This window comes from Pan troglodytes, chromosome 8, assembly GCF_028858775.2.
Source record: "Pan troglodytes isolate AG18354 chromosome 8, NHGRI_mPanTro3-v2.0_pri, whole genome shotgun sequence".
Lineage (NCBI taxonomy): Eukaryota > Metazoa > Chordata > Mammalia > Primates > Hominidae > Pan > Pan troglodytes.
The window spans coordinates 106,217,663-106,244,517 of record NC_072406.2 but is presented as its reverse complement, the minus strand read 5'-3'; the positions used below and the strand labels follow the sequence as shown (position 1 = coordinate 106,244,517).

At 44.0% G+C, this 26,855-nt stretch overlaps 2 protein-coding genes across 7 annotated transcripts in view; one reads left to right on the top strand and one right to left on the bottom strand.

Annotated features, from left to right (window-relative positions):
* Positions 1–21,253, bottom strand: part of PLCE1 (phospholipase C epsilon 1) — a 333,932-nt gene extending 312,679 nt beyond the window's left edge. For 5 of the 6 annotated variants that reach the window (XM_063782031.1, XM_063782034.1, XM_009458958.5 and 2 more), the window contains exon 1: positions 21,163–21,253. The gene's annotated coding sequence lies outside the window, so the exon portion shown is untranslated. Of the gene's footprint in view, positions 1–19,653; positions 19,728–21,162 lie in introns of all 6 variants that reach the window. The other variant, XM_063782032.1, reaches the window with a different exon arrangement.
* LOC134807046 (uncharacterized) lies at positions 14,569–26,176 on the top strand. The gene is made up of 4 exons (XM_063780508.1): positions 14,569–14,700; positions 20,849–21,311; positions 24,230–24,412; positions 26,017–26,176. Exons 1-3 carry the CDS (start codon positions 14,569–14,571, stop codon positions 24,379–24,381), a joined length of 747 nt encoding a protein of 248 aa, XP_063636578.1. The 3' UTR covers positions 24,382–24,412; positions 26,017–26,176.
* The last annotated feature ends 679 nt before the right edge of the window (positions 26,177–26,855 follow it).

The window sequence follows — 26,855 nt, the reverse complement described above, 5'->3', positions numbered from 1 at the left end:
TCTGAATCTAACTCTGAAAAGATTTTTCAAGAAAAGCATTCTACCCTCACAGTTGCTACTGGCATTTTTTTTTCTATCCTGACTAATAACCTTGGTTGCTTTCCTGCAATGGATGACAGCTAAGATAAAGCAGCTTTGAGGTAGTAAAATTTGATTCATTTTACCCATAACTCCTCAAGAAAACATAACTACCTTGCACACAGCAGCCCCTATACTATATCAAGACCTCTGACTCCATGCCCTGTGCTGAGCGCCTCGTGTGTATAATTTTATTCAATCTTCACAGGAACTGCGGTGAGGTATGTACCAAGATGACAATTTCCAATTTAGAGATAAGAAAACTGAGGTTTTGACAGATTAAGTCATACAGTGAACCACAGGTGAAGTGAAGATTCAAATCCAGGCAGCTGTCTCCCCATACTGTGAGTTAACCCATCCACCCTGGCTAATAGTCTTCCTCACTTTGTCTTCCCATGAGGCTGCGGCTAGTGATTCTCACATTTACATCAGCATCAGAATCATGGTGGGGATTTGGTAAAACTATCCTTGCTAGGGTGGAACCCAAGAGATTTTGATTCAGGAAGGGGACAAGAGATCTGCATTTTTAGCAGGCACCTCTCCTATCACCACACTGCCAGGTGATTCTTGTCTTCAGCGTATACCTAAAGATATTACATTGAGCATAAGAGGATCCTACACATCAGAGCAGAGGCTTTTGTAAACTTTCCTCATTACCCATGATCCATCGGGGCTTTAAAAATGGCAGGAAGTTATTGTTTAATGGGTATGGAGTTTCAGCTTAGGATGATGAAAAATCTTGTGAGAGAGGCAATGGTAACAATTGCAAAACAATGTGAATGTACTTAATGCCACGGAACTGTACACTTTATTTTTTATTTTTTAGAGACATGATCTCATTCAGCTGGGACTACAGACATGCACCACCACACCCAGCTAATTTTTTTTTTTTTTTTTTTTTAAAGACAGGATTTCTCTGTGTTGCTCAGGTTGGTCTTAAACTCTTGGCCTCAAGCAATCCTCCTGCCTCAGCCTCCCAAAGTGCTGCGATTACAGGCTTGAGCCACTCCACCTGACCTGTACACTTTAAAATGGTTAAGACGATCAATTTTGTTATGTATATTTTACCACAATTTCTAAGATGGCAGGATCCTAACCTCTTAGCTGCCTTAGGGAAGGTGTCTCTGACACCCCCTCCTGTTGACCCAGAGGAAAGTGAAGTTTAATCCTAAGGGACCCCTTGAGAAAGGGACTACTAAAAGGCAACAGATGAAGCCAAGTTGGCCCTGTGTGGCCCCTCTTCAGTTTTGAGCTGGCTGTGTACACTCAGGTTGAGGGGACAGGGCTGTGCTTGTACGAGTTCCCAAGAAACTGCATCACACCTCATCCCCTGCCTGCCCACCGTGAAACAAACCAATGTCCAGTCCCTAACATAACCCATAGGTGTCCATGGACATGGGACAGAGGGAAGAGAGGAGCCCAAAGGATGGTAGGGAAAGAGCCCTCTTCAGGTTTCTAATGTTAGCTCCCCCAGGGATCATCTACAAGTACTTCAGGCCATTCTGATTTCGGCTCAAATGTCATCTCCTTAGAAAGGCTTTGCCTGCTTGAAAGCAGCCCCTCCTCCACACCCATTACTTTCTATAATATTACCCTGCCTGGTTGTCATTTGAGCATGCACCACCACTGGAAATTATATTTATTACTTATTTGCACACTAGTAACTTGTTTGCCTCCCCGGACTAGAACTAGAATTTCCTGAGAGCTGAGAATGTGCTACTTGTGTTTACTGCCCATTCTCAAGGCCTCACTTGAGACACGGTGGGAACCCAATAAGTATTTGTAGAATAAATAAATGAATCAGCCTCATTTGTTTCCTTTTGTATAATCAGTTCTTTCTACCTCACAAGGTGATTTGTAGGAAGGGTCAAATGAGATCAGATATGCCAAAGTGTTGCAAAAGGAAAGGTATCACATACATGGTGAGGTTATTGTGCTTGGCAGGGAGGGGGGCAGTTCACAAAACCCTGAGTGCCTTACAAGGCCTCCTTCTGTGACCTTGGCATGGTGATATGCTCCCTCGTCACTTCACTCCTCCTAGGTGGAGTGGAGATTTGTCTGGAATCTAAAAATGACAGTGTTCCACTCTGCAGATCATCCAAACAGAATGCAACCAAATTATTACAAGGTGAGGCCTCTCAGAGAGTTTTCTTACTAAGGGGCTCAAATAACAAGATGATACTTATGAAGTTAGGGATCTGCCAGGAAGGCAAACTTAGGGGAAGAACACAAAGATGCTTCCTGCCTTGGGTTAGTTGGGCTAAACAAGTATGAATTGAGTGAGTCGCTAGTATATTCCAGTTCCTGGGCTCAGTCCCAAGGATAGAGAGAGAGGTGACTGAGATTGTTACAGTGGAGTGGGGGAGACAGTTACTAAACAGAAAACTCAAAGTCAGTATGGTGAATCTGGCCTACACTAGTCAAGGAAGGCTTTCTAGAGTGACTGATGCCTAAATGAATTTAAAGTATAAAGGATAGAGGAAAGAGGGGTTGGGGAAGAGTGAGTGGCCAAGGTAAGACACAGAATAGAAAGACTACACAGAGTTTAGGGAGTTCCAAGTAGTGAAAGCTTTGGGTATTTATTGCTGGAGTATCTATGTTGTGAAAAGGTTGGGGTGCAGGGGAGGGAAGGGGACCAGAAGATGTACCTGGAGAAGTGGGCAGCAGCCACTCTCCCACTTTGGGCTAACTGCAGCCCCTCTGTCAGCACTGATGCAGCCACTGCACTGCCCTGCCCTGTGAGGTGATGAGGAAGCTGCACCGTCCAGGGTGAGACTGCCTGATGCACAGCTTCCCAGGCAATCGTGAATTAGTGACACGGCCGATGTTTTCCAGCATGTGAGGCTGGAAATTCCTTCCATTGATACCTCTCTCCAGTTTCCCTAAGCCTCACACCTCCAAACTCAAGTCCTCCCTGTTTGCAGCACAGGGAAGTCTAGTTTATCTTTTGAGTGTCACCTGTTTCTACTCCCAGCCAAGCTTGACTTGCCCTATTGGCTACTGGACCAATGAATGGGCTCATCCTGGGCAGAATTCCATAGGCATGTGTCTGAAACAAGAGGCCTCAAAAGATAAACCAGAGTTCCCTGTGCTGCAAACAGGGAGGACTTGAGACCGGAGGGGTGAGACTTGGGGAACTGGAGAGAGGTATCAAGGGAAGAAATTCCCAGGTTCACATGCTGGAAAATATCGGCCATGTTACTGATTCGCAATTGCCTGGGAAGTTGTATACCAGGCAGTCTCACCCTGGGACGGTGCAGCTTCCTCAACACCTGGCAGGGCAGGACACCTGCTACATCAGTGCTGATGAAGAGGTGCTGCAGTTAGCCCAACATGGAAACTCCTCTGAGCCCTGAGTGAAGGCAGCAGAAATGAACAGAAGGAGTAGAGCCCTGGGGTTTTAGTAAAATGCTTATGCCCCAAATTTGGTCACCTGATATGATATGATTCAGAGTATGAAAGGCAGAAAACCAGAGGGAGAGAGGGAAAGAAGAGAGAGAAGAAGGTCCCTCCATTTCTTTTCTCTGTTTTACACTGGAGCTGCCTCAATCCTATGCACTTAGAAAAAAAAAGGAAGAGGCTAACAGTTGCTCACCTGGGGTTATATTTTCAGGGGCTGACAAACAAGAATTTTAAATTTTATATATTCATTTGGATATTTGTAAGAAGAAAAATGTTTTCAAATCCAACCCACCCGTCCCCAGATAAATCACTCCAGCTTTGGTCAGAACCTGGGGACAGAGGTGAAAATCCTTATCTCACTAGGACACTCATTTTTCCCATTCCTCCCCATAGCCTCCAGCTCTTCCAGCTTACTGGCACCGACAGCGTCCTGTTGTGGTTAAGCATAGCAAGTGGCTTCCCTGTCATAAGAGGTGAGATGGTTTGGATGTTTGTCCCCTACAAATCTCATGTTGAAATGTGACCTCCAATGTTGGAGGTGGGGCCTAGTGGGAGATACTGAATCATGGAGTGTATTCCTCATGAATGGTTTAATGCCATCCCCTTAGTGATGGTGATGAGTTCTCTCTCAGTTAGTTCACACAAGATCTGGTTGTTTAAAAGAATCTGGAACCTCCCCCTTCTCTCTGTCTTGCTTGCTCTTTGGTAATGTGACATGCTTGCTTCCACTTCACCTTCCATCATAAGTAAAAGCTCCAAAGCCTCACTAAAAGCCAAACAGATGCCAGTGCCATACTCATACAGCCTGCAGAACTGTGAGCCAACTAAACCTCTTTTCTTTGTAAGTTACCCAGCCTCAGGCATTTCTTTATAGCAATGCAAGAATGACTAACACAGAAAATCAGTACTGGGGACTGCGGCATTGCTATAAAAATACCTGAAAATGTGGAAGTGGCTTTGGAAATGGGAAATGGGCAGAGGCTGGAAGAGTTGGAGGGCTCAGAAAAAGACAGAAAGATGGGGGAAAGTTTGCTACTTCTTAGGGAGACTGGTTAAATGGTCATGACCAAAATACTGATAGAAATATGGGCAGCAAAGTCCAGGCTGATGAGGTCTCAGATGGAAATGAGGAAGTTATTGGAACTGCAGTGAAGGTCACCTTGTTATACCTTAGCAAAGAACTTGGCTCCATTGTGTCCAAGTCCTTGGGATCTGTGAAAGTTTGAACTTAAGAATGATGACTTGGGGTATTTGGCAGAAGAAATTTTTTAAGCAGCAAAGCATTCAAGAGGTAGCCTGACTGCTTCTAACAGCCTACAATCAGGTGTGATCAGTCTAAGGAATGACTTAAAGTTTGAACTCTTATTTAAAAGGGAAACAGAGTATAAAAGTTTGGAAAATTCACAGCCTGGCCATGTGGTAGAGAAGAAAAGCCTGTTTTCAGGGGAACAATTAAAAAGGGCTGCAGAGCAACCACTTGCTAAAGAGATTGGCATGACTAAAAGAGAGCCAAGTGCTAATATCCTAGACAACAGGAAAAAGGCCTTGAAGGCATTTCAGATCTTCCAAGCTGCCCCTCCCATCGCAGGCTCAGAGGCTAAGGAGGAAAGAATGGTTTCAGAGGCCAGACCCTGGACACTCCTGCCATGTTTAGCCTCAGGACACGGCTGCCCCAGTTCCAGCTGTGGCTCAAAAGATTCCATGTACAGCTCAGGCTGCCTCTTCTGAGAGTACAAACTGCCATATGCCCTGGTGGCTTCCATGCGGTGTTAAGTGTGCAGGTGCACAGGATGCAAGTGTGACACAGGATGGCAGCTTCCCCCTAGATTTCAGAGGATGTATCAGAAAGCCTGGGTGCCCAGGCAGAAGCCTGCCATGGAGGGAGAGCCCCCACATAAAGGGACTCTACCAGGACAGTGCCAAAGGAAAATGTGGGGTGGGAGCCCCCACACAGTGTTTTGTACCTAGTGGAGCTACCTAGTGGAGCCGTGGAAAGGTGGCTGTAACCCTCCAGACCCCAGAATGGTAGAGCCACCAGCAACTTGCACTCTTCAAGCCTGGAAAAGATACAGATAGCAGACTCCAACCTGTGAGAGCAGCCACAGGTACTGCACCTTGCAAAGCCATAAAGCACCAGTGTGCTCTGAATGTGGGACATGGAGTCAAGGATTATATTGGAGCTTTAAGGTTTAATGCCTGCCCTGTTTTGTTTCAGATTTGCTTCGGGCTTCTTGCCCCTTTCTTTGGGCCAATTTCTCCCTTTTGGAATGGGAATGTTTACCAAATACCTGTACCACCATTGTGTCTTGGAAGTAAATAAGTTGTTTTGATTTTATAGACCCATGGGTAGAAGGAAATGAGTCTTAGATGAGACTTAGGAATTGGTACTTGATGGTGGAATGAGTTAAAACTTTAAGGACTATTGGGAAGGGATGATTGTATTCTGCAATATAAGAAGAACGTGAGATTTAGGGGACCAAGGGCAGAATGACATAGTTGGATGTTTGTGCCCTCCAAATCCCATGCTGAATTGTGACCTCTAATATTAGAGGTGGGACCTAGTGGAAGGTGTTTGGATCATGGGGATGGATCCTTCATGAATGGCTTAGTGCCATCCCCTTGGGGATGAGTAAGTTCTCACTCCATTAGTTCACATGAGATCTGGTTGTTTAAGAGTCTGAGACCTCCCCCTTCTCTGTCTCTTGCCCCTGCTCTTGCCATGTGACATGCTGGCTCCTCTTGCCTTCCACCATAATTGTAAGCTTCCTGAGGCCCTCACCAGAAGCACATGCCAGTACCATGCTTCCTATGCAGTCTGCAGAATGGTGAGCCAATTAAAATCTCTTTTTAAATTTTTAATAAATTACCCAGCCTCAGTTATTTCTTTATAGCAATTCACGAGAAGACTAACACAAGAGGTCAAAGGTGTGTTACTAGTTGACCCCTGGGAGGTGATGGGACCAGAGCAGTAAGGAGCAGTACTTAGAGTTCACCTCTAGCATCCATCCATGGTTCCACCCTGCAAAACCCATACACACGGCTCAGCCTCTCTCATCTACTTCTGAGTCCCCAAAATGAATAGGTCTCCTTCCTCTAAGCCATGGCAGCAACACTAAGAAGGAGCATTTTCTACCTCCTTTCTCCTTATGTGCCTCTTGTTGCCCCAGATGGCTTGTTACCTCCTGGCTGACTATTTACCAAAGTATTCCAGCCTCTGGGGCACTTCAGCAGTCTCCTAGAAGCAAATTCCTGTAGGATGGACAGATGTAAAAGTTGGAAACAAGGCATATTCTATCAATAGTGGAATGATTAAATAAAACATCATACATTCACCAGGCATGATGGCTTAAGCTTGTAATCCCAGCACTTTTGGAGGCTGAGGCAGGCAGATCACTTGAGGTCAGGAGTTCGAGACCAGCCTGGCCAATGTAGTGAAACGCTGTGTTTATTAAAAATGCAAAAATTAGCCGGGTGTGGTAGCACGCACCTGTAATCCCAGTTACTCAGGAGGCTAAGGCAGAAGAATAGCTTGAACCAGGGAGGTGAAGGTTGTAGTGAGCTGAGATCATGCCACTGCACTCCAGCCTAGGTAAAGGAGCAAAACTCCATCTCAAAAACAAACAAAACAAAATATGGTACATTTGTACCCAGAAAGCAGGTTTTATTGTTTTTGTGACTTAGCTCTAGATGAATTTACCTGGAAAGATTTTCAGAGCATATTGTTACTTTTTTTTTTTTTTTTTGAGACAAGGTCTCACTCTGTTGTCCAGGCTGGAGTGCAGTGGCACAATCACCACTCACTGCAGCCTCAAACTCCCAGGCTCAAGCAATCCTCCTACCTCAGCCTCTCGTGTAGGTAGGACTATAGGTGTGTGCCACCATGTCCAGATAATTTTTCTTTTTCCTTTTTCTTTTTTTTGGAGAGATGGGGGTTTCACTATGTTGCCCATGCTGGCCTCGAACTCCTAGCTTCAAGCAATCCTCCCACTTTGGCCTACCAAAGTGCTGGGATTACAAGCATAAGCCACCATGCCTGGCCATATTCTTAAAAATAAAAATAAACCGAACAAAACATAATATGAACTCATTTATAGAAAACAAAAGAAAACCACACACGAAAACAAAAGTGTATCTTTATGTGCATGTGCATGTGTGTAACTATGTAAATACATAGAAAAAAGTCTATAAGAATACCCACCAGACCAAATAACTCCAAAAAAAAAAAAAAAAAAAAAGAAAGTAGGCTTTGATGGGGACTAACAGGGGGCTTTTAACCTATATGCAGTTTACATTATTTAGAAACAAGGATGTATTCACTCTTCTGGAAACACCAGTAGCAAAAAAAAAAAAAAAAAGAGAATGTATTTGTATATCACTTCTGTAATTAAAAATATAATTTTTTAAACCTGAAATTGTTAGGAGATTCTTTTCATCCTGCAGAACTTTGCTTTAACAAGTTACATACTAGCACCAGGAAGGCAGTGGAACTAGTTCCCACTTGGGCAAGGGTTTGTTTACACTGCTTATCTAAAGTTAGAGCCAACAATGCTAATGATTCTGAATAGCACCAGCCACTCCTTGGCCATCCCCTCCCCTCCCACCCACAGATTCAACTATCACCTCTATGTAGATGACTTCCAAATGCCTCTTTCCAGACACAGCCTTTCCTTGGAGCTACAGTCCTGATTTTCCAACTTCCTCTTCAGTAGAACCAACACACATGTAGAAAACCAGACTCCTGTCCTCTCTCCCTCTCCCTAATCCAGCTTTTCTGCCTAACTTCCTCCTTCCTATGAACCGGTACCTATTTTTTCCCCTAGAAACCCAGAAAGGAAACTTCCTAATCACCCATAGTCCTCTTTATCAACACACCCACCCCCAAATATCCAATCAGCTGTCACATTCTAATAAGTTTTCTAAAAGGTTCTTCCCAACTAATAACTCCCTGTGTTGCCACTGACACCACCTCAATTCAGATCCTTTGCATACATCATCAGGACTAGCAGAATCACCCTCAGTGGTCTCCCTGCTCTTAACTGCTTTGACCCACTAACTAGATGTCCCATTTGGTAAAGGACCAACATTCCACCCTGCCACGGTCATTTTGAGCCTTCATTCCATCACCTATTGTATCAGCTATTTTCCCAGCTTTGAGTCATTTGCCAATTTGGGAAATATGGCTTTATGCCTTCTCCAAGTATCTGATAAAAATGTTAAAGTGAGCTTAGCCAAGAACAAGGTTCTGACTGCAGATCTGTTTCCAAGGAAACCTAGAGCTTAGTACTAAAGTAAAGAAAGTAAATTAAAAAAAAAACAAGTAGTGTTGGATGTTTTTGACACCATCTCATTTATACCTTACAACAATCCCTTGTAGGAGGTATTGTTACCCCAAATTTTAGAGACTTTGAAACTGAGGCTGAGAATGGCTAGGTAAACATGTGAAAAAGTCTCAGTTATTAAATGGTGGACTTGTCATTTGAACTTGTCTGTTGATTCCACAGCTCACGGTTTTTCCACCACACAGTAGAAACCTTTCATGGATCCTTACCTTCTAAAAGGTAAAGCACATGTCTCTTAATCTGCACTGAACGTCTTTCACATTCTAGCTCCAAACTTATCTTCGTAATAATAGATGATATTACATGTCAAACACAGTAATAAGTTTTACATGCTCTATTTCATTTAATCCTCATCACAACCCCATGAAGTAAGTGCTATGATTATGTCCATTTTACAGATTCAGAAGCTGAGGCAAAGAGAGATTAAAAATAGCTTAATCTGTAAATCAGAAATTATCTAAAAATAATTTCTTAAGAATAGCTTCATCAAGGCCCACCCAGTTAGAAAACAGCAAAGCTGGATCAAACCCGGGTATGCCTGATTAGAGAGATATTTAGAAGGCAGAATGGGCAGGAATTCCCATTTGTACAACCTATCAACATGTATTTCTTGAGACCTTTGTCACATGTTCAATATTGTGTGAGGGCTGGAAATAAGAGAAATGAACAACCAACAAAAGTCCCTGGCCTTGGCTTCATAGGGCACACACACACTCTATTGGGAAAGACAAACATTAGAATGGAAAGCAGCAGCGTGTCATGACTGGGAAGGTGAGGCCTTCAGTGCTAAGAAACCACAGACTCAATCAGGTGAGGGTTTTGGTCTCAGCAAGTGGTTTGATTAAGGTTCTACTCACTACGATGGAGAACTCAGGAGAAACGGGTTTAGGAAAAGATGCATTCAGTTTGGGACACGAGTTTTGGGGAGATGCTACCCAGCCAACCCGATATGCAGCTTTGGAGCTCAGAAGTGAGAATTAGGCTGTGGAGAGGCTTAGAATCATTGGTGTAAAGGTGCAACTGCACTCACAGAGGTGGAAGTCCTTACCAGACATTTCTTGGTAAAGATGCTGAGAAGTTCAGGTATTTGTCCATGTCTCTCTAACTGACTGAAACATCTTTGATGGCAAATCCTGGATATAGAATGAGGAATGCAGTAAACATTCTAGTTACAGAATGAACCAAAGTCCTTAATTTCAAAACGAGTAACAAAGCCATAAATCAATAGTAGAGCATTTATGTGAACTAGTTACTCTAGATTAACCTGAATGGCTTCCTCAATACAAGAGCAACCAATGTCCTGGGCATCCTCCCAAGTTTTTGCTGAGTCTTCCCACTGAATAGAACTGGTCACAAGGTGAGCATTTGCTGTCTCTCCTTGTACATTCTAGTCTGATTCCTTGGAATGTGCTACCTCAGTCCCAGCAGCCCTTGCTTCCAGAATTCTTCAAATTAAAAATAAATTTCTCCAAAAAGGAAGGAACGAGGATGGAAATGTTTAGCAAAAGAAAACACCAGGTAACAGCAACAGAAGTCTCTTTCCCATGAGTGAAGTTAGAGTTTTAACTAAGCCCGTTTAACAAAACATTGTCAAAATTTACAACTTACAAATGATTCCTCACTTATAATGCTTTGTTCTATCCTTCCATAAATAAATAACAGTTGGAAACACTGAGAAACAGAGAGAGTGAGCAACATCTTGTTTCACAAATGACAGAAAGTGTCAGGTCCCCACCTGCATGATCATCTGGCTCAGGTAAACTCAGATGGGCAGTTGCTGTGGGGACCTTGCTCACCATTGTCCCCACCAGCCAGCATAGTGCCTGACACAGGGGAGTGACTCAAAATAACTGCTGAATGGATCAGTGATGAATGGATGAGAAAAGATGGTTGAAAAAAAGTCCAAAATTGTGGGCAAAAAGGAGACAAGGATGAGGGGCAACACATAAGCAACAAGAATGTGAAGAAGGCAACCAACCACCTTCTTACATCTTGGGCTCAGATTCTCCTCAGCTTCTCCACAAAGACACCCAGCAGTAGCTAAATCTCTGGGTCAGTTTCTGAGTCCCACAGGTGCTGTCAAACGCAGAGTTAAAGTATTTGACATTTAATTTTTAAGTTTTATATCTGCTTTCTCTTTTCATTTCTATATGCCTTAGGAACACTTTTTCCCCCCTTAAGCTTTCACCTAAACTAAAACTTGACATTGAATTAGACTATTACTAGATTCTAAGGTCATGATTTGGACCAAGCTTCATCTTGCAGGTTTGCTGCTCTGCTATTTAATGTTTTACTCCAGAAAAGGAAGTCCATACTGTGTGTCCAGAATCCTCAAGGATGGTGTCTATCCATCTGATAATAGAGTTCCAATTCTGCCTGTCTTGGGAGGAACACAAAGAAATGAGAGTATCCTTGCTTACAATTTTTTTTTTTTTTTGAGATGGAATCTCGCTCTGTCACCCACGCTGGAGTGCAGTGGCGCGATCTCAGCTCACTGCAACCTCTGCCTCCTGGCTTCAAGCAATTCCCTGCCTCGGCCTCCCAAGTAGCTGAGATTACAGGCGCCCACCACCATGCCCAGCTAGTTTTTGTATTTTTAGTAGAGACGGGGGTTTCACCATCTTGGCCAGGCTGGTCTCGAACTCCTCACCTCGTGATCCACCCGCCTCAGCCTCCCATAGTGCTGGGATTACAGGCATGAGCCACTGCACCCAGCCTACAATTTTTTTTAAAAGGCATTTCATTTTCATCTCACAGGAAGGCCACTTTAGAGGCTACCCTTGATTTAACACCAAAACTTCTTACAAGAGCACAAGCCCCAGTTACCCAATCCATGGTGTGCACTTCATTCTCCTTATACTCGCCCACATAAACAGTGTCCCTAGCTCCTTACCACATCTGAATCTGCACCTGTCACTCTTAGGAAAGCACACGGGGTCTCCAGGAATTCAATCTATGTACACTCAGGAGCAGCAAGCTAATTTTAATTCTCGCATTTGATGACCATGGCTAAAGTACAGCTAATTTTTTAAGTTCAAAGTAAAATCCAAGTGGCTTCTAGATTAATATCTCTATTTTAGAGATACAACTGATTAACAAACAGATAATGAACTGCCACAGCAGAATTGCAAACGTGGTTTAATGATGGGAAATTTGTGAACCTGATAGAACACATCAGCAGGTCAAATGTGAAAAAGCATAAAATCATCTCCAAGATTACCTTTTTGGCATTTGATAAAATTCAACTGCCTTTCATCTTTTGCTTAAATCCAGGAATACAAAACTACTTCTTCAAAGTAATTTAAACTATTTTAAACCAAAAGCCAACATTATGCCTTCTAGAAAGTATGAAAAGCATTTCCATTAAAATCAGGAGTAAAATAAAACAGTCTATTATCCTCACTCAGTTATTAATGTTCTAGAATTACTAATTTAAAAGAGAAGTAATCATTATTTGTGGGTAATATAATTCTCTACCTAGACAGTGCAGGAGAATCTACTAAAAAGTTAAGTTGATTAAATAAAAAATATAAAATCTTTAGAAAATAATGAGTAAGACACAGAACTTCTCCACTATGGACCACTGACCCCATTCATTTCAGAACTGGTATTCCTCGAGTGGTCATCTGCAAGCTTTGTGCTCACATAAACTCTATACTTAATCATATTTTCTGAATCTCATTTGTTAAAGTTGACAATCTTCATGATAGAATGTTAAGCAAGGAACCTAGGATCCAAAATTGCATATGATGTATTTATCATGTGATCCCAATTTTATTTGAAAAAACAAAAGTTCCATTCTACTGCTCCCCAGCTGGGTAGCTTAGGACAAATCCATGAGTCTCTTAGGAGACCGGTTCCTTCAACTCCTCCAAAACCAAGAGGGCCAAGCTTGGACCCTTCTCCTTTCTTCCCCTCAATTGTAAGTATTGGATAACAGCATATAATCAAAAACTAATAAATAAATATAAACAGAAGTATGTCTGTGTTAATAATTTAAGATAAAATATAGAATTGTAGTTGTTAAAGCAAAATTATTTTTGGATTAAAGATTTTTTTAAAAATGAGTATCTCCTAAATGGGTGATATATTTTATATCTGACTCCTTAGATAGTGATAGTTCATTAGAAATAGACAGCATGGTGAGAAATGAGCACACTCTCTTAACTTCTATGACTAATTTGATCTGGGCTTGCATGCCTGCAACAGGAACGCCCTCCACCTGTTGTCAGCCATCCCATGACTTGGCATTAGAGACGCCCGGACCATTCTCAGCCAGCAAAAGGCAGTCAAAAGCCTATCCAAGAGTGTCATGGGAGAGCATGCAAGGTTGCCTGATGTCTGTGTTGCACTGCTGGTGCAGGAAATTGATTTTTGGAGTTCTTTTTGCAAACTTATATAGCTTCTATGCATAGCTCAAAAGTTCCTGCCTTCTTCTCTTAGATTCAAATAATAATTGAGCTTTTTTTTTTCACAACTACCTCTAGATTTACCAATCCCTACCACTGTAAATTTTAAAACTGTGCCCAAGCCATGATGAAAGAAAAACCTCAAGCACAGTAAGCCAGACCGAGTTAGAAGCAAATTAGGTCTGAGTGAATCCACTCAGACCCCGACAGTTAACCAAACTGCTCAAGCTCTGCTCTGTCATCCAAATTCATTCTGCCTTTGTGGAGGGAAAAGGAATACAATTTCATGCCCAGAGTATTTAGCTTTTGTGAATTTTATCCACCTTTCTGAGATTGGCAAAACAGGCTACTAGAGAGGGCTTCAATTCTTCCAGGCAAACATTTCATATGTGAAAAACACGCTCAATCAATGAAATCTGAGTTTGTGTTATTAATAACAACAAATGAATTGAAACTTTCTTTAGAAATCACAGTAACTTGAAACAACTCCTGTGATATCCAAATTAAGCCATGTTATGTGATATTTTAATCCCAGATTTGTATAGCATGTACTTGGTCACAGGCTTTTTTCCCAAATGATTTTTTTCCATTCTCCAGATTTTCCATAGTCAGTAATATTATATAGTTTAAACCTAAAGTGAAGTCATCAAAACAGAGTCTCTCTTTATGTCTGTCTCTTCCTTAATTCTGCATATAGCAGCCTTACTGTTTTATTATTATTATGTGGCTATTCCTATAAAGCAATGAAAATATACAAATGCTAGCTGAGTTTTGTTATAGCTCTGAACTTGTGTGCACCCATCATCAGCCCCTCTAAAGGAGACCTTTTATTATTTTTACAAATGGAGCACATTTCCTTGAGGTTACCATACAACCACACAGCCAGCAGTGATGCCACTACTAAGAAGAGAGAGATAAGAGGTTTTGGGCAAACATCACTGATGACACTGGCCAGTACTGTTGGACTAACAGCCCTGTCAAGATTAGGCACCCTATCTATGTTTTGTTTTATTTTCCCCAGATATCTTCCTCCTTCCTCTTCAAGCAAGTAGCCCTGTACTCACTGCTTCAGAGGAGGGATATGGGGGGCTGAGGGCAGACCTATGAGCCTTTTTGGCTTTTGTTTTAAAAACTTAAACCCTAAGAGCACAGAGGAAAGGGTTAAAGGGCATTAGTCTGTATCATAGACCCAATATTGAGCAGAAGCAGGGAGGAGACTGGAGCTTTACTCTGACCCTTGCCCCCGTTCCAACTCCTACTGGCTGGTAGTCAGGGGAGAAAAGACAAAATGTCTCATAGGTCCTGAAAGCAGAAGGAACCTCGCTTCCTGGCAGAAGGCAATGAATGAGACCTCAGAGACTTCAGGGAGCTGCGGCTGCTGCACCCATGAGAGGCAGCTCAGTGGCACTGTATATGAAGTCACCTATGGACAAGGACAGTGGCTATTTCAGTGGCAGCTGGGGAGAGAGGAAGTAAGACCTGCAGCTGCAACACCATTCAGAGAGCAGTAGAAGGGATGAAGATATGAGGCTAAATCCTTTTTCTGCCATTCAACTGGGAGACTCAGTAACAACAATAAAAATTATCAAAGAAACTAATATTGGTTAGAATTCTTATTCTAGCCCATGTACAGTTCTAACAACTATAAAATTATCAAAGAAGCTAATATTTGTTAGAATTCTTATTCTACACAATGTACAGTTCTAAGCCTCCGACATGAGTTATTTCATTTAATTCTTACAAAACCTATTTGATAGGTACTACTGTTACCCCTCTATAATGTAGATGAGGATGCTTAGGCCCAAACAGGCCAAGTATCTTGCACAAGGCCATGCAGATGATAAGTAGTAGAGGCCAGATATAAATGAACCTAAGCAACCTGACTCCAGATCCCAAACTTATAAAATGAAATGAGGGAAAATACAGTTATATTTCTTGTACATCCAAGTCTATGGCAAGTCTATTTAGTTCTTCTCAAACTTGTCTCTTTGTCTAACAATAGAGCCCCTCTTTCACGCAAAATCTAAAACAGAGCCCCAGTATATAAGACAAATAAGAGCAGGACTGCTCGGTAAAAGCCGAAGTAAACGATAGAGATCTTCATTCCTCAGCATCTCCCTCACCCTGCAGAGGCCCCAAACACTCCTGGAACATAGTTTGAAAACCCCTGTTCCCAACCAATATCACTCTGAATTATGTGCTTGAGAGACAAAAGCAGCCCAGCTAGAACACCAACAACAGCCAGCATAATCAAAGGAAAAAGGCAAAAATAATCCCCCACTGGCAGTTACAGAGGGCCATTCCAATCTGGGCCCTGACACTAACCAGCTCAAGTTTGAGCACTGGAGGGCCCAGAGGTGGTGGAATTCCGGGCTGGAGCAGAGAGTCAGGAATGAGGCAAATCCAATAAACAGGCAGAGGCGGGAAGCAGAGCCAACAGGGCGCTGGGGCCAGCGGTCTGTGGTGAGCGAGGCGGCTGCAGGAACAGAGGTGGGAGCGAGAGGGAGGCCAGCCCAGGAACTGCTCCCACGGCTTCGGGCTGTCCAGATGCAGTCTAGGAGATGGCAACAGTGAAAACTTACGAGTATTTCAATAACCAGTGTTCTGGGGAAGAAAAAAACCAACTACACTGCCCTCTTTCTCACCAATTCCAACACTGCATTTTCCCCACGTACAGTCACGTACCATTCAGTGGCTGATAGTGTCAGACTCAACAGCCAGAAATGCCTGCCTTTGGGAGTAGTGTGGGTGACAGTTAAGAGTGCCAGAATGCTTGGACTCACATCCCGGATCTCCTGCATACTAGCTGTGTGACCTTGGGTAATTTACTTAACCTCTCAGTGCCTCAGTTTCCTCATCCGTGATATGCAGATAATAAAAGTACCTACCTCAGAAAGTGGGTTGTGGGGATTAAACAAGTTAGTACCTATAAATTGCTTAGAACAATACCTAGTATGAAGCTCTTACTAAATGCTAGCTATATTATCATTCTCTTATTTTGATAGCTTTCTTCTCACTCCTGACTGCTTTCTCTTTATTCTTCCATGCTGTATTAGTTTCCTATAGCTGCTGCAACAAATGACCACAAACTTAGTAGTTTAAATAATACCAATGTGATACCCTACAGTTCTGGAGGTCAGAAGTCTACAATGGGTTAGTAGGGCTACATTCCTTCTGGAGGCTCTAGGAAAGAACTCATTTTCTCTCCTTTTCCAGCTTCTAGAGGCTTGGCTCATGACCCCTTCCTCACATCACTCCTGTCTCCTTCTTCTAAGAACACTCGAGATTAGACTGAGCCCACCCAGATCATCCAGGATCATCTCAAGAGCTTTAATTTAATCACATCTGTAAAAGTCCCTTTTGTCACGTAAAGTAACATATTCACAGGTTCCAGGCATTCAGACTTGGACATCTTTGGTAGATCATGATCTAGCCTACCATCTCCACCTCCCCAAAACCTAACACTGCAGACTGGGAAGACTTGAGGAGCCCTGGGGGAAGAAACAGTAATATTAGTAGCTAACTTTGAGCACTCAGGATGTGTCTGTCTCTATGCAAAGTGCTTTAGGTGAACCATCTCACTTTGGCCTCAAAGCAACCCTGTACAACTACTATTGCTATTTTACGCAAAGGTCAGTTGCTCATCCAAGGTTGTACTAGGTAAACCCCAGGGAAATTTGATTCTAGAGAATCTTGTATTTACGAATAGAGTGTCCAGGCTCTATACCTTAAGCCATGATAACTGGATTCAGGGAGTCAGGTGGGGAAAGATCATTAGGGGCCTCAGAGACTGTGCTACAAGAGGTATACATGCCCCCTGGCTGCAAAGAGACAGGGGGTCCTGCAGAGGCCATGCTAAACTACACACAAAAGGTCAAATGTCCAGAACATCTCCTCCTACTCAAAGGAGAAACCTCGGGGTTACTCAATAATTTCTTCAAAGGCAGGTTTGGACCAAAATCTAAGAAGAGATCACTGAGGCTTGCCACTACTTGAGGAGGAGAAATGAAATGTCCATTCTTGCCCCCAGACCAGCCTTGCAGTTCCAGTCGAACTCCCACAAGAAAAGAGGAATTCAATTTCCCTAGAAAGACTTCCGACTGAGTCAGATTGATGCAGACCCTCCAAAAACACGCCAGGAGGGCTTACAATCCTGGTAGTCCACCAAATGGCCCTCGCCTGTAACAGTTGATCTATACTAGGACCAAACCACCGGCCACCCTCCACCCCATAACAGTTATGAATATGTAAGCCCCCACATGCCAAAGATTTCAACATGAGCCCAGTGGTTTCACCAGTACCCACCTCTTTTCCTACCAGTTCTTACACAGTGAATGCTCAAAAACAAGTGTGGCTGACACAGGGTGGAAAGGGGCAAGCTAAACAATTGCTAAGCACGTACGGTGGTTGAACTATCCATGGCATTTCAAAACCTCAACTGCTAAACAATTTAGCCAGATCACTATCTGAAACTTTCTAATGAGCTGAGTTAAAGCTATTAGGTTTCACCTAGCCAAAAAAAAAAAAAAAAAAAAAGGATGGTTATTTGTTTTGGGTCATGAGCCCAGAGTTTAATGTAGGATAGCACAGTGATCAAGAGAACAGACTCTGGAGACAGCCCACTTTGACTGGCTCCTGACACTGGCACTTCCTTGCCGTGACTTTATGCAAATCACTTGACCTTTCGTTGCTTCAGTTTTCCCATCTTCAAAATGGGCATAATCATGGAAGTCCACACTCCCTAATCCAAATTCTGAGCAGCCAGCCAACTGTGATTCAGAAGCTTTATGGATTTTGTAATGGTAAAAATGCATATGCCATATCTTACATAACACTTTCAATGGTATCTGCAGCAAATAAAATATGCCCATAATTTCTGAAGTAAAAATGTATGTGTAGTTCTCACCAAGTGAGAAAAATAAAGACTGTCATAACTTCACGTCACTTCACACCAAGTTTTGTAGCCAAATTTATGAAAATCACAGTTTTTAGAGCTTTTTTGATTTTGGAAATACAGCTAAAGGATAAGATCTCTCACATTGACTGTGTAATATATAAAAATTAAATGCGTTAATTGATAAAAGTTCTTGGAGTGGTGCCTGGCATGTAGTAAGCACCATAGTGTTACCAACAACAACTTCTATTATTTTCATGTAAAATTTGGAAACTTTAAAGTTATGACTAAATTTCATTTGGAAACCAGTACACTTTGGAGATAATAGGAATTACCCCTTTGAAACAATCCTCTAGGGAAGGATTTTCTGAGATGATGAAAATGTTCTATATCTGCACTGTCCAATACAGTAGCCACTAGCTGCATGTAGCTATCAAGCACTTGAAATATGGGTGGTTAATTTCATTTAACTAATTTCAATTCAAATGTAAATAGCCATATGTGGCTAGTGACTACCATGTTGGACAATGCAGCCTCCGAGGGCTTGGTTCCCAATCTGGCCCACGAAAATCTATTTAAGCCATAACACAGATGAATTATAGCCTCGGTAAAAACCCTGCATTCTGCATCCAGGGAGCAGAGAGGAACACATGATGCTAGAGAGAGTTCTGCCCTTCTTTGTAGGCCACATGGTTGGCCTATAACAAAATGCATCTTTGATATCGTCTTCCTCTCTTTCTCCATTCCCTACTCCTCCATCTCCAACTCTCGTCTTTGAGCCTTACATAACTAAATCACATGCTTCCCTAAAACCCTATCAGAACCTTCCACCCCTCTTCCAGAAGCACCATCTTTCCTAATCACCTGTCTTCCCTCGCCTCAACCAAACCCCTACTTGCTCAACGCCACAGATCTCAACTGAACGTTGGGAGGAAAGCAACTTCAGCAAACAAATTCACACTCTTAGCTGCTTCTACTGTTTTTGGCTTTTCCTCTGCTTCTCCTTCTGAACCCAGAAGCTCTGTTTTATTGTTCTTCCACCGCAGAAGTAGTTCCGGCAGAGAGAGAAGGCATTAAGACTAAAGCAACTGTCCTATATAGGCGCCTGTCAGCCAGGTGTGTGGAACACACACACGCGCGCGCACACACACACACACGTGCAGCAAGCCTCACTCTGTGCAAATCCCTCCTCTTGCCCAGGCATGGGAAACATCCCCTGCTGTCTACTTTAGAAAACTCTTCCACCATGCACAGTATTTTTTCAATCTTCTTTTATTCATTTAGAAAGTTACAGGTAACAAACTGCACATCAAACAGTTTTTTTAAAGTATACAACAAAAGCCCAGAGAAGAATGTGACTAAGAATGGTTGTAAATAGAAAAACAAAACCAACCGCCTTCATTGGAATCTAGCTTCTAACCCACTGGAGTATGGAATTTTTAATGACAGGTCAAACTTGGACCACATCCCAGGAGTTTATGTTACTAAGAGGACTGGAAGAATGTCCCTCCAGTTCAATCTCGCTTCTTACCTGGTCCCAAGGCATGAACCGAAGGTGATTATTAGACATGGCTCCTGGGTATAAAAGGAATTTCCCCCATGGGGCTGTAAATAAAGGATAGTGTTAATGGTAAACATTATACATTCCTCTAGCTCCTTTCAATTATATTATCTCCTTCTCCAAAGTAGATATTTATGTTGTAAAACCAAACTCTTAAGATTTAATACTGGCCCACAATTATCTCTAGAGTCTTCTAGGTGCAAGCATTTTGCCATGAAAGCCACAGCAAATGCCTTCAGTAGGGAAAATGAGACATCTACATAAATAACTCCCAGAAGGTAGAGAGCAGAAAGGGCCCTGGAGAAAAAATGCTGCAGAAATCAGAGCAGGGGGAGGTTGGCTGTTTCAGGAAAAGCCTCACACCACCAGCAAAACACAGTTTGAAGGATGGTTAGACTTTAGAGTGGTGGATGTGGGGGAAGATGTGCCATCAGACGGTCTAGATGACAACACCATCAGACATTCTTCAGAAAAGTATTCATGAAGACATCGATGCATACAATAACCTAGAGATAGTCCACCTCTCTCCTCAATGACAACTGGGCACCTGTACAAGCACCTATGGGGTCACCTGCTTCCACCTCCCAAGTCAGGCTCTCAAAAATTCTCCCTAGTGGGGTCAAGCATTCTTGGCCTCAGTAGTGCCCATTCTGTGGCAGCAGCCCTGCCCTACCTCTACGGGGGGTATAAGAAACATGAAAACATACCAATCCTGCAGAGATCTAAAAGACCTACGGGCAAATTTTGCATAATGCAACTGAAATTATGACCTTCGTGCAAATAAAACTTTTCGAAGACGTGAATCCTACTTAACAGGTATTCAGGGAACTCACTATTTAAAATGACACTGATTAATCACTAAATGAGTCTTACACTGAATAATTGGTTAAGTCGGCTGAACTAAGTGTCTGATGGCTTAAATACAGAGCGAGGGGCGAAAGCTCCCACAAATTTACGCTGTGCACCTAACATTCGCCACGACAGAAGACTTCTTGCTCTAGTGTATTTATTACTGTAGCATTAAAGGACTTGAAGGCAAAGCTAGCTATTCTAGTTATCAGTTAGAGCGGGACCTGGTCCAATATTGTATTTTCTAGGACTTGATGTACACAAATCTCTCCAGGAACAATCTCTTGAGCACTTTCCTTGAAATACCACTGCTAAGTACCGCCACAAAAAGAGCTTACGTTTTTCTTTGCACTGGCCACCTCCACACCGTACTCACAACACGAAGGGGCGACCTGAGGCAGGCGTCTGGAGTGAAGGCACTGGCAGGGTGTCCTTTAGCCCCTGCGAGGGCGGCCTGCATGCCCTGGAGGACCGCCCGCCTCGGGTCCCCCGGGAGCGCGAGGACACTTTTCCGCCAGGTACGCGGAGTCGGGCTGCTCCCTTAGGCGGGTCGACTGCCTTGGGAGAGAACCAGCCCATCCTTCCCTTTCTCCAGTCCTCAGGAACCGAGCTACAGAGTCGCTTCCTCACCTCTTGGCTCCTGGCGAGTCTCGCCGGCGTCCCCAAGCGCAGCGTCCCTCTGGGACCAGCCGTCCGCGCGCCTGTCGCTAGCGGCGTCGGGTGTCCCCGCTACTGTGTGTCAGCTGCAGAGCCGATGCCCAGGAACGCGCAGGAGCCAGGCAAGTGCCCGAGAGGCAGAGCCCGGGAGGCAGAGCCCGGGCGCGCCGCCGCTGCCCCTCCCGCCGCGCGAGCCCGCCGCCCGCCGCGTTGCCCACGTTGCCCAGCGTTACCGTGTGGACCCGCGCCGTTCACAGTCCGCGCCCGCCGAGATGTGCGCGCTGCCCGGACAGCGGCGGCTGCGCGGGCGGCAGCGGGGCCCCCGCCCTGGGCTGGGCTTTCCCAGAACTCGCCCGCCCCGGGTGAGAGGCCGCTAGCGCCGCCGCGGGCGGCCGGGCGGGGGAGCGGCCTGTGCCGGGCCCGCCCCCGGCTCTCGCCGCGCGGGGAAGGCGGGCGCGGAGCGAGGACCCGGCCGCCTCCCCCGGAGCTGGCTGCTGGCGGCGCGACCCCTTCCCAGACCCCTGGCCCTGACCCCTAGGAGCCATCCTTTCTGGCGGGAGCCAGAGAGAGCGCTCCTGGGGCGCCCGGCTCCGGGAAGGGCGGGAACTCTGCACACCTCAGGCGGCGGGAATTTACTCTCACACTACCCCAGGGAACCACCCCTGGTTGACAGATATGGAAACTGAGGTTCACGGCAGATAAAGGACACGATCAAGGTCTCTGTAGTAGATGGCAGCACCAAGTCTCGAATCTGTTCTGTCACTCGTTCATTTAATACATATTCATTGAGCCCCATCAATGTGCCCAGCGTTGTGCCAGGCTCCGGAAATACTCCTTTTGCTGGTAATGGTGGCCATCCAGGACTGCGGACTCCAAATCCAGTACTCTTTCATTGCTCAAGCAAACCTGAAGATCTTCACAACTAGAAACTACAGGCTTTGCACAGAACTTCCTTAGCCGCTGGAGCGGCTTTTATGAGTCTTAGGAGAGCCAAGGACCTGGAAAAAAAAAATCAAATCATCATCCTCCTTCCTTTCGCCTAAACCTGTGCCTCCTCCCTCTACCTGTTCTAATGGAAGACCGTTCCCTAGGCCTGACCTCTTCTCCTACATCCGATCAGGACCCATTCCTGTGGCCCATATCGCCTCCCACTGTCCTCTCCCTTGGACCAAATCAATCCTTCAAACCACCGCTGTATTATTCTTCCTTTTTTACAACTTTAATCTATGCAGAAAACTTCACTGGCTCCCTATTGCCCTCCAAACTAACTCTCCATGGCTGTGTAACCCAGCATGCCCTGGCTAATAAGGATCACCCAACAGAATGTCTCTCCCACTCTAGCTCTGTACCTGAACTTAAGCTGAGCCTTCTACCTGGAGCATCTCCTCCCACACACTTTCCTCCGCTCATGTTTGACCCTTTCTTTCGGGTCCCTCTTAAAAGTGATCTCTCCTTCTTGGAGGCTCCAGAACACAGGAGAGGTTGGAGCAAGAAAGCACAGGAGGCCCAAAGAATCCTGCTGTTAAGAAAAATCTGCCAGTCTGGTCCTTAAACTGTCTTGCTGTTTTCTCACCACTAGGACTTTAATGAAAACTAACATGATTGCCTCCCTGGAGAGCTGATTTCAGAAAGGTCTCTGCAGAGGGCTCTAAAGAAATTCTTTGTTCCTTAAGATCTTGGCATTTTAGCACTAGGACAGTGAGAAGTGGTAATTTACTCAATCCCTGAGGCTATGTTATCCTGAACAAGTAAATAAAGGGCTGAGGAAAGAGGTAGCATCACTGACAATAAACAAGGTAGGCTATTTATTTAATATACAGTATTATATTATGGTTTTATAATTCATTTAATGATCGAATAATATCAAACTTCATCCATCACCTGGCACCCCCAAAGACTTTTTTTTTTTAATTTGGCACGTGGGAATAGATAGCTACAAACTGGTAAATGCACAAGCAGTTAACATTGAATCCTCCAAATGAGTCATTGCATGATTAGTAAGCAAGGCAAATCTAGGTCCGTTGAGCAGGAAAGTTATCCAAGTGTGATAATCACTGTGGCCCCATCCCTAGAAAGGGGCGCCTTCCTCAAATCTTTGCAAAGAGAGCAGGTCCAGATCAGTGTCCTTTGCTCGCCCCATGGCTCCCTCTCTAAACGAGATTGGAGGGAAGTCGTGTCCCCGAGGCTGCCTCACCACATTGGAATGTCTGAGCTAACAGTACTTCCAGAGTGTTCATTGCTCCTCTGAACAGCACTGCCCAGACTTTCTGGAGATTTTAATTCACTCCCCAACCTCGCCAACAGTTGCACACAAGGTGCCTTTTTTACACCCTGCTCTCTGTTCAGTGAAACACACAGACCATCTCAGGGGAACAATGGCTCCATTCAAGACTTTTTCAGAAGTGCACCATATAACCTCCACTCTGTGGGCTGCTGCCAGCCATTATCTAGAGGAAGAAAGACTGTCAGATAAAGCGCCTGAGAATTGGGAAAGCACTGGATAATTTCCATGGAAAATTCAGCTTCAGTAAACTAAGTTATGCATCTCTTTATACAAGACCATTCTGCATAGACAACAACAACAGCCCCAAGAAACAATCCTGTGGAGACTTTATTTCAGTAAAGTGCATCTATGTTTGAAATTTCAGAAGAAAACACACATGTCTTTTGAGCTTATTACATTACATACTGGTCTCCAGTCAATGGAAATTGATTTAAATACATGATAAACATAGAGACTAGGGAATTTAAGTAGTAAAATTATTTTAAGAAACGGAACCATCTTCCCTCTTTCTTTCTGCCTCCCCTATCCTGTAATTTTCAGAAAGGAGGTGGGGGCAGTGGTCTCTGACTTCATGGTGGTGGTTGCCAACAAGAGGCCCCACACCCTCTACTGCACATATTACAGAAGAAGGATTGGCGCTTTGCCACACTCAACAAGCCAGCCATCAGTTAACCCGTTCATAAACAAACCATTAGTTTGGGAACTGAGTAGTCAGTGTGGGCACCATTGACTAATGCATTGATCTTTGTCAAACAGCTGCTGATCGTCAAACAGAGGAATTTGCCAACAGACATCTGGGTAGCACAAAAGCCAAGGAAGGACTGAAGGAACAAGGCAGCCCTCAGCTTTTGCAGTTGCCATTTCCTCCCTTTCGAAGTCACTGCATCAAACTGTACCGGGCTTACTAGCTGTCTGCAAATAGACTAGCAAGTTCAGATGGTGAGCAGAGAGCCAAAAACACACTTCCTAGAGTTGTCTTGTATGTGAGGTTAGATGTACTAAGGCAGTTTGAGGTTGATGAAAAACAACCGGCTTGTTAAAGCTGTAGGTATCTCTACCTGTGTGACATGGTTAGGAGTGAGGGTCCCCAGGGAACAGTAAGCAAAGCAGGGAAAGATGATCTTAAACATCCTCTCTCAGCGCAGCCGGTGTTAGGGGAACAGAATTTGGTGTGGGACCACTTGAGTTGGATGCTCAGATCCACCCCCAAGTTGTGAGCCCTCAGACAGGTTACTTATCTCACTGTGCCTCATTTTCCTCTAGATAAATTGTACCTACCTGATATGGTTTGGCTGTGTCCCCACCCAGATCTCAAATTGTAGTTCCCATAACTCCCCCGTTGTTGGAGGGACCCAGTGAAAGGTAATTGAATCGTGAGGATGGGCCTTTCCCATGCTGTTCTCATGACAGTGAATAAGTCTCACGAGATCTGATGGTTTTATAAAGGGGAGTTTTCCTGCACATGCTCTTTCTGTCTTGCCTGCTGCCATGTAAGCTGTGACTTTGTTCCTCCTTGCCTTCTGCCATGATTGTGAGGCCTCCCTAGCCAAGTGGAACTGTGATTCCATTAAATCTCTTTTTCTTTATAAATTACCCAGTCTTGGGTATGCTTTATGAGCAGCGTGAGAACAGACTAATACAGTACCCCTCAGCGTAATTGTGAGGATTAAATGAGCCAGTGTATATGAAAACACGTAGAACATGTAAAGGTTTATTACTTAAATAAATAAAACTCAGATTTTTATTTTCATTTAGACTTATGGTATTTAAAGGCCATAAACCCCTTTGAATATTCCAAAATCTTGTCAATCTTTTGACAGAACATTTTTTTCTTCTTGAAACATTCAGGAATCTCATTGTAATACCTGGTTCAGAGTTGTTGTCAGCAAAAGTTGGGACCAGCTCAAATTGTTTCAAGGAGCCATAATGAAAAATTATAAAAGCACAATTTTTTAAAAAAAGTTTTAGCAACACTGGAATTCCAAAGCATAGACATTAGAAACTTCTTGTTTTTCTTCTCGAGGTAGGGTCTTGCTCTGTCACCCAGGCTAGAGTGCAGTAGTGTGATCATAGCTCACTGTAACCTAGAACTCCTGGGCTCAAATGATCCTCCCTCCTCAGCCTCCTGAGTAGCTAGGACCACAGGCAAGCACAACCATGCCCAGCTAATTTAAAAAAAAATTGTTTTGTAGAGATGATGTCTTGCTATGTTGCCCAGGCTGGTCTTGAACTCCAGCCTCAGGTGTGGAGACTTCTCTAGATGTAGTTTTTAAGGTTTTATGTTGTTCTTAGTGGCCAAAATGCACAGTTTAAAGAAACAGGAGAGAATACAGAATGTATTTTTCAAAAGTAGATGCAGCTATATTTCCAGTCCCACATCCTCTTCTAGAACCTTGCCACTGATATCAGGTGAAGTCTAATTCCCCTTCTCTTGAATATGGGCAGCCCCTTAACTAATAGAATGAGGTAGAAGTGATGCTTTGTGGCTAGAGTACCTATGTCATGGAAGTTGAGACAGCTTTTGTTTGCCTATCTTGCTCCAGAACTCTCACCCAAGAACCCAGATGCCACGTTGTAAGGAAGCCCAGACCACTTGGAGTGGCATGTATGATCCCAGCTGACAGCCAGCATCAACCTTGAACATGTGGGTGAGTGTGCCTTCAAGGGATTCCAGTCACTAACCTTCAAGCCATTCCAGCAATAGTAAGTAGAGCAGATCAAAGCTATCCCTGCCATGCCCTGCCCAAATTGCTGGTTTTTGAGCCAAATAAATGGTCAGTCTTTTAGGCCATAAGTCTTGGGATAGTTCCTTACATAACTTTCATAACTGGAACAATAGGAACGAATGTTGGGAGGTAGGTAGAGTTAGTTGAAGCTCGTGAAAGTTTTCTTCTGCTTGCCTGTATTTTCGCAATGGAATGGTAAACAAAGTCAGCTGGACGTGGTGGCTCACGCCTATAATCCCAGCACTTTGGGAGGCCGAGGTGGGCAGATCACGAGGTCAGGAGATCGAGACCATCCTGGCTAACACAGTGAAAACCCGTCTCTACTAAAAATATAAAAAATTAGCTGTGCGTGGTGGCGGGCGCCTGTAGTCTCAGCTACTCAGGAGGCTGAAGCAGGAGAATGGCGTGAACCTGGGAGGCGGAGCTTGCAGTGAGCCGAGATCGTGCCACTGCACTCCAGCCTGGGTGACAGCAAGACTCCGTCTCAAAAAAAAAAAAAAAAAAAAAAAGAAATGGTAAGCAAAGTCATCAGATGAGACTGAGAATGGGGTAGGACATGCAGAAAGTTTGAGAGAAAAGGTATGAAGTAATCATCTTGGAAAGTGAGAGAGCAAATGGAATAGGGAAATGCAATGCCAGGTATTAAATACTCACCA

Coding starts and splice junctions, on each gene's coding strand:
- LOC134807046 (XM_063780508.1), top strand. CDS start 14,569: ATGAATGAGACCTCAGAGACTTCAGGGAGCTGCGGCTGCTGCACCCAT. Junction 14,701..20,848: donor GGCAGCTGGGGAGAGAGGAA/GTAAGACCTGCA, acceptor ACCACTGCTAAG/TACCGCCACAAAAAGAGCTT. Junction 21,312..24,229: donor CAGGAACGCGCAGGAGCCAG/GCAAGTGCCCGA, acceptor TTTGTCAAACAG/CTGCTGATCGTCAAACAGAG.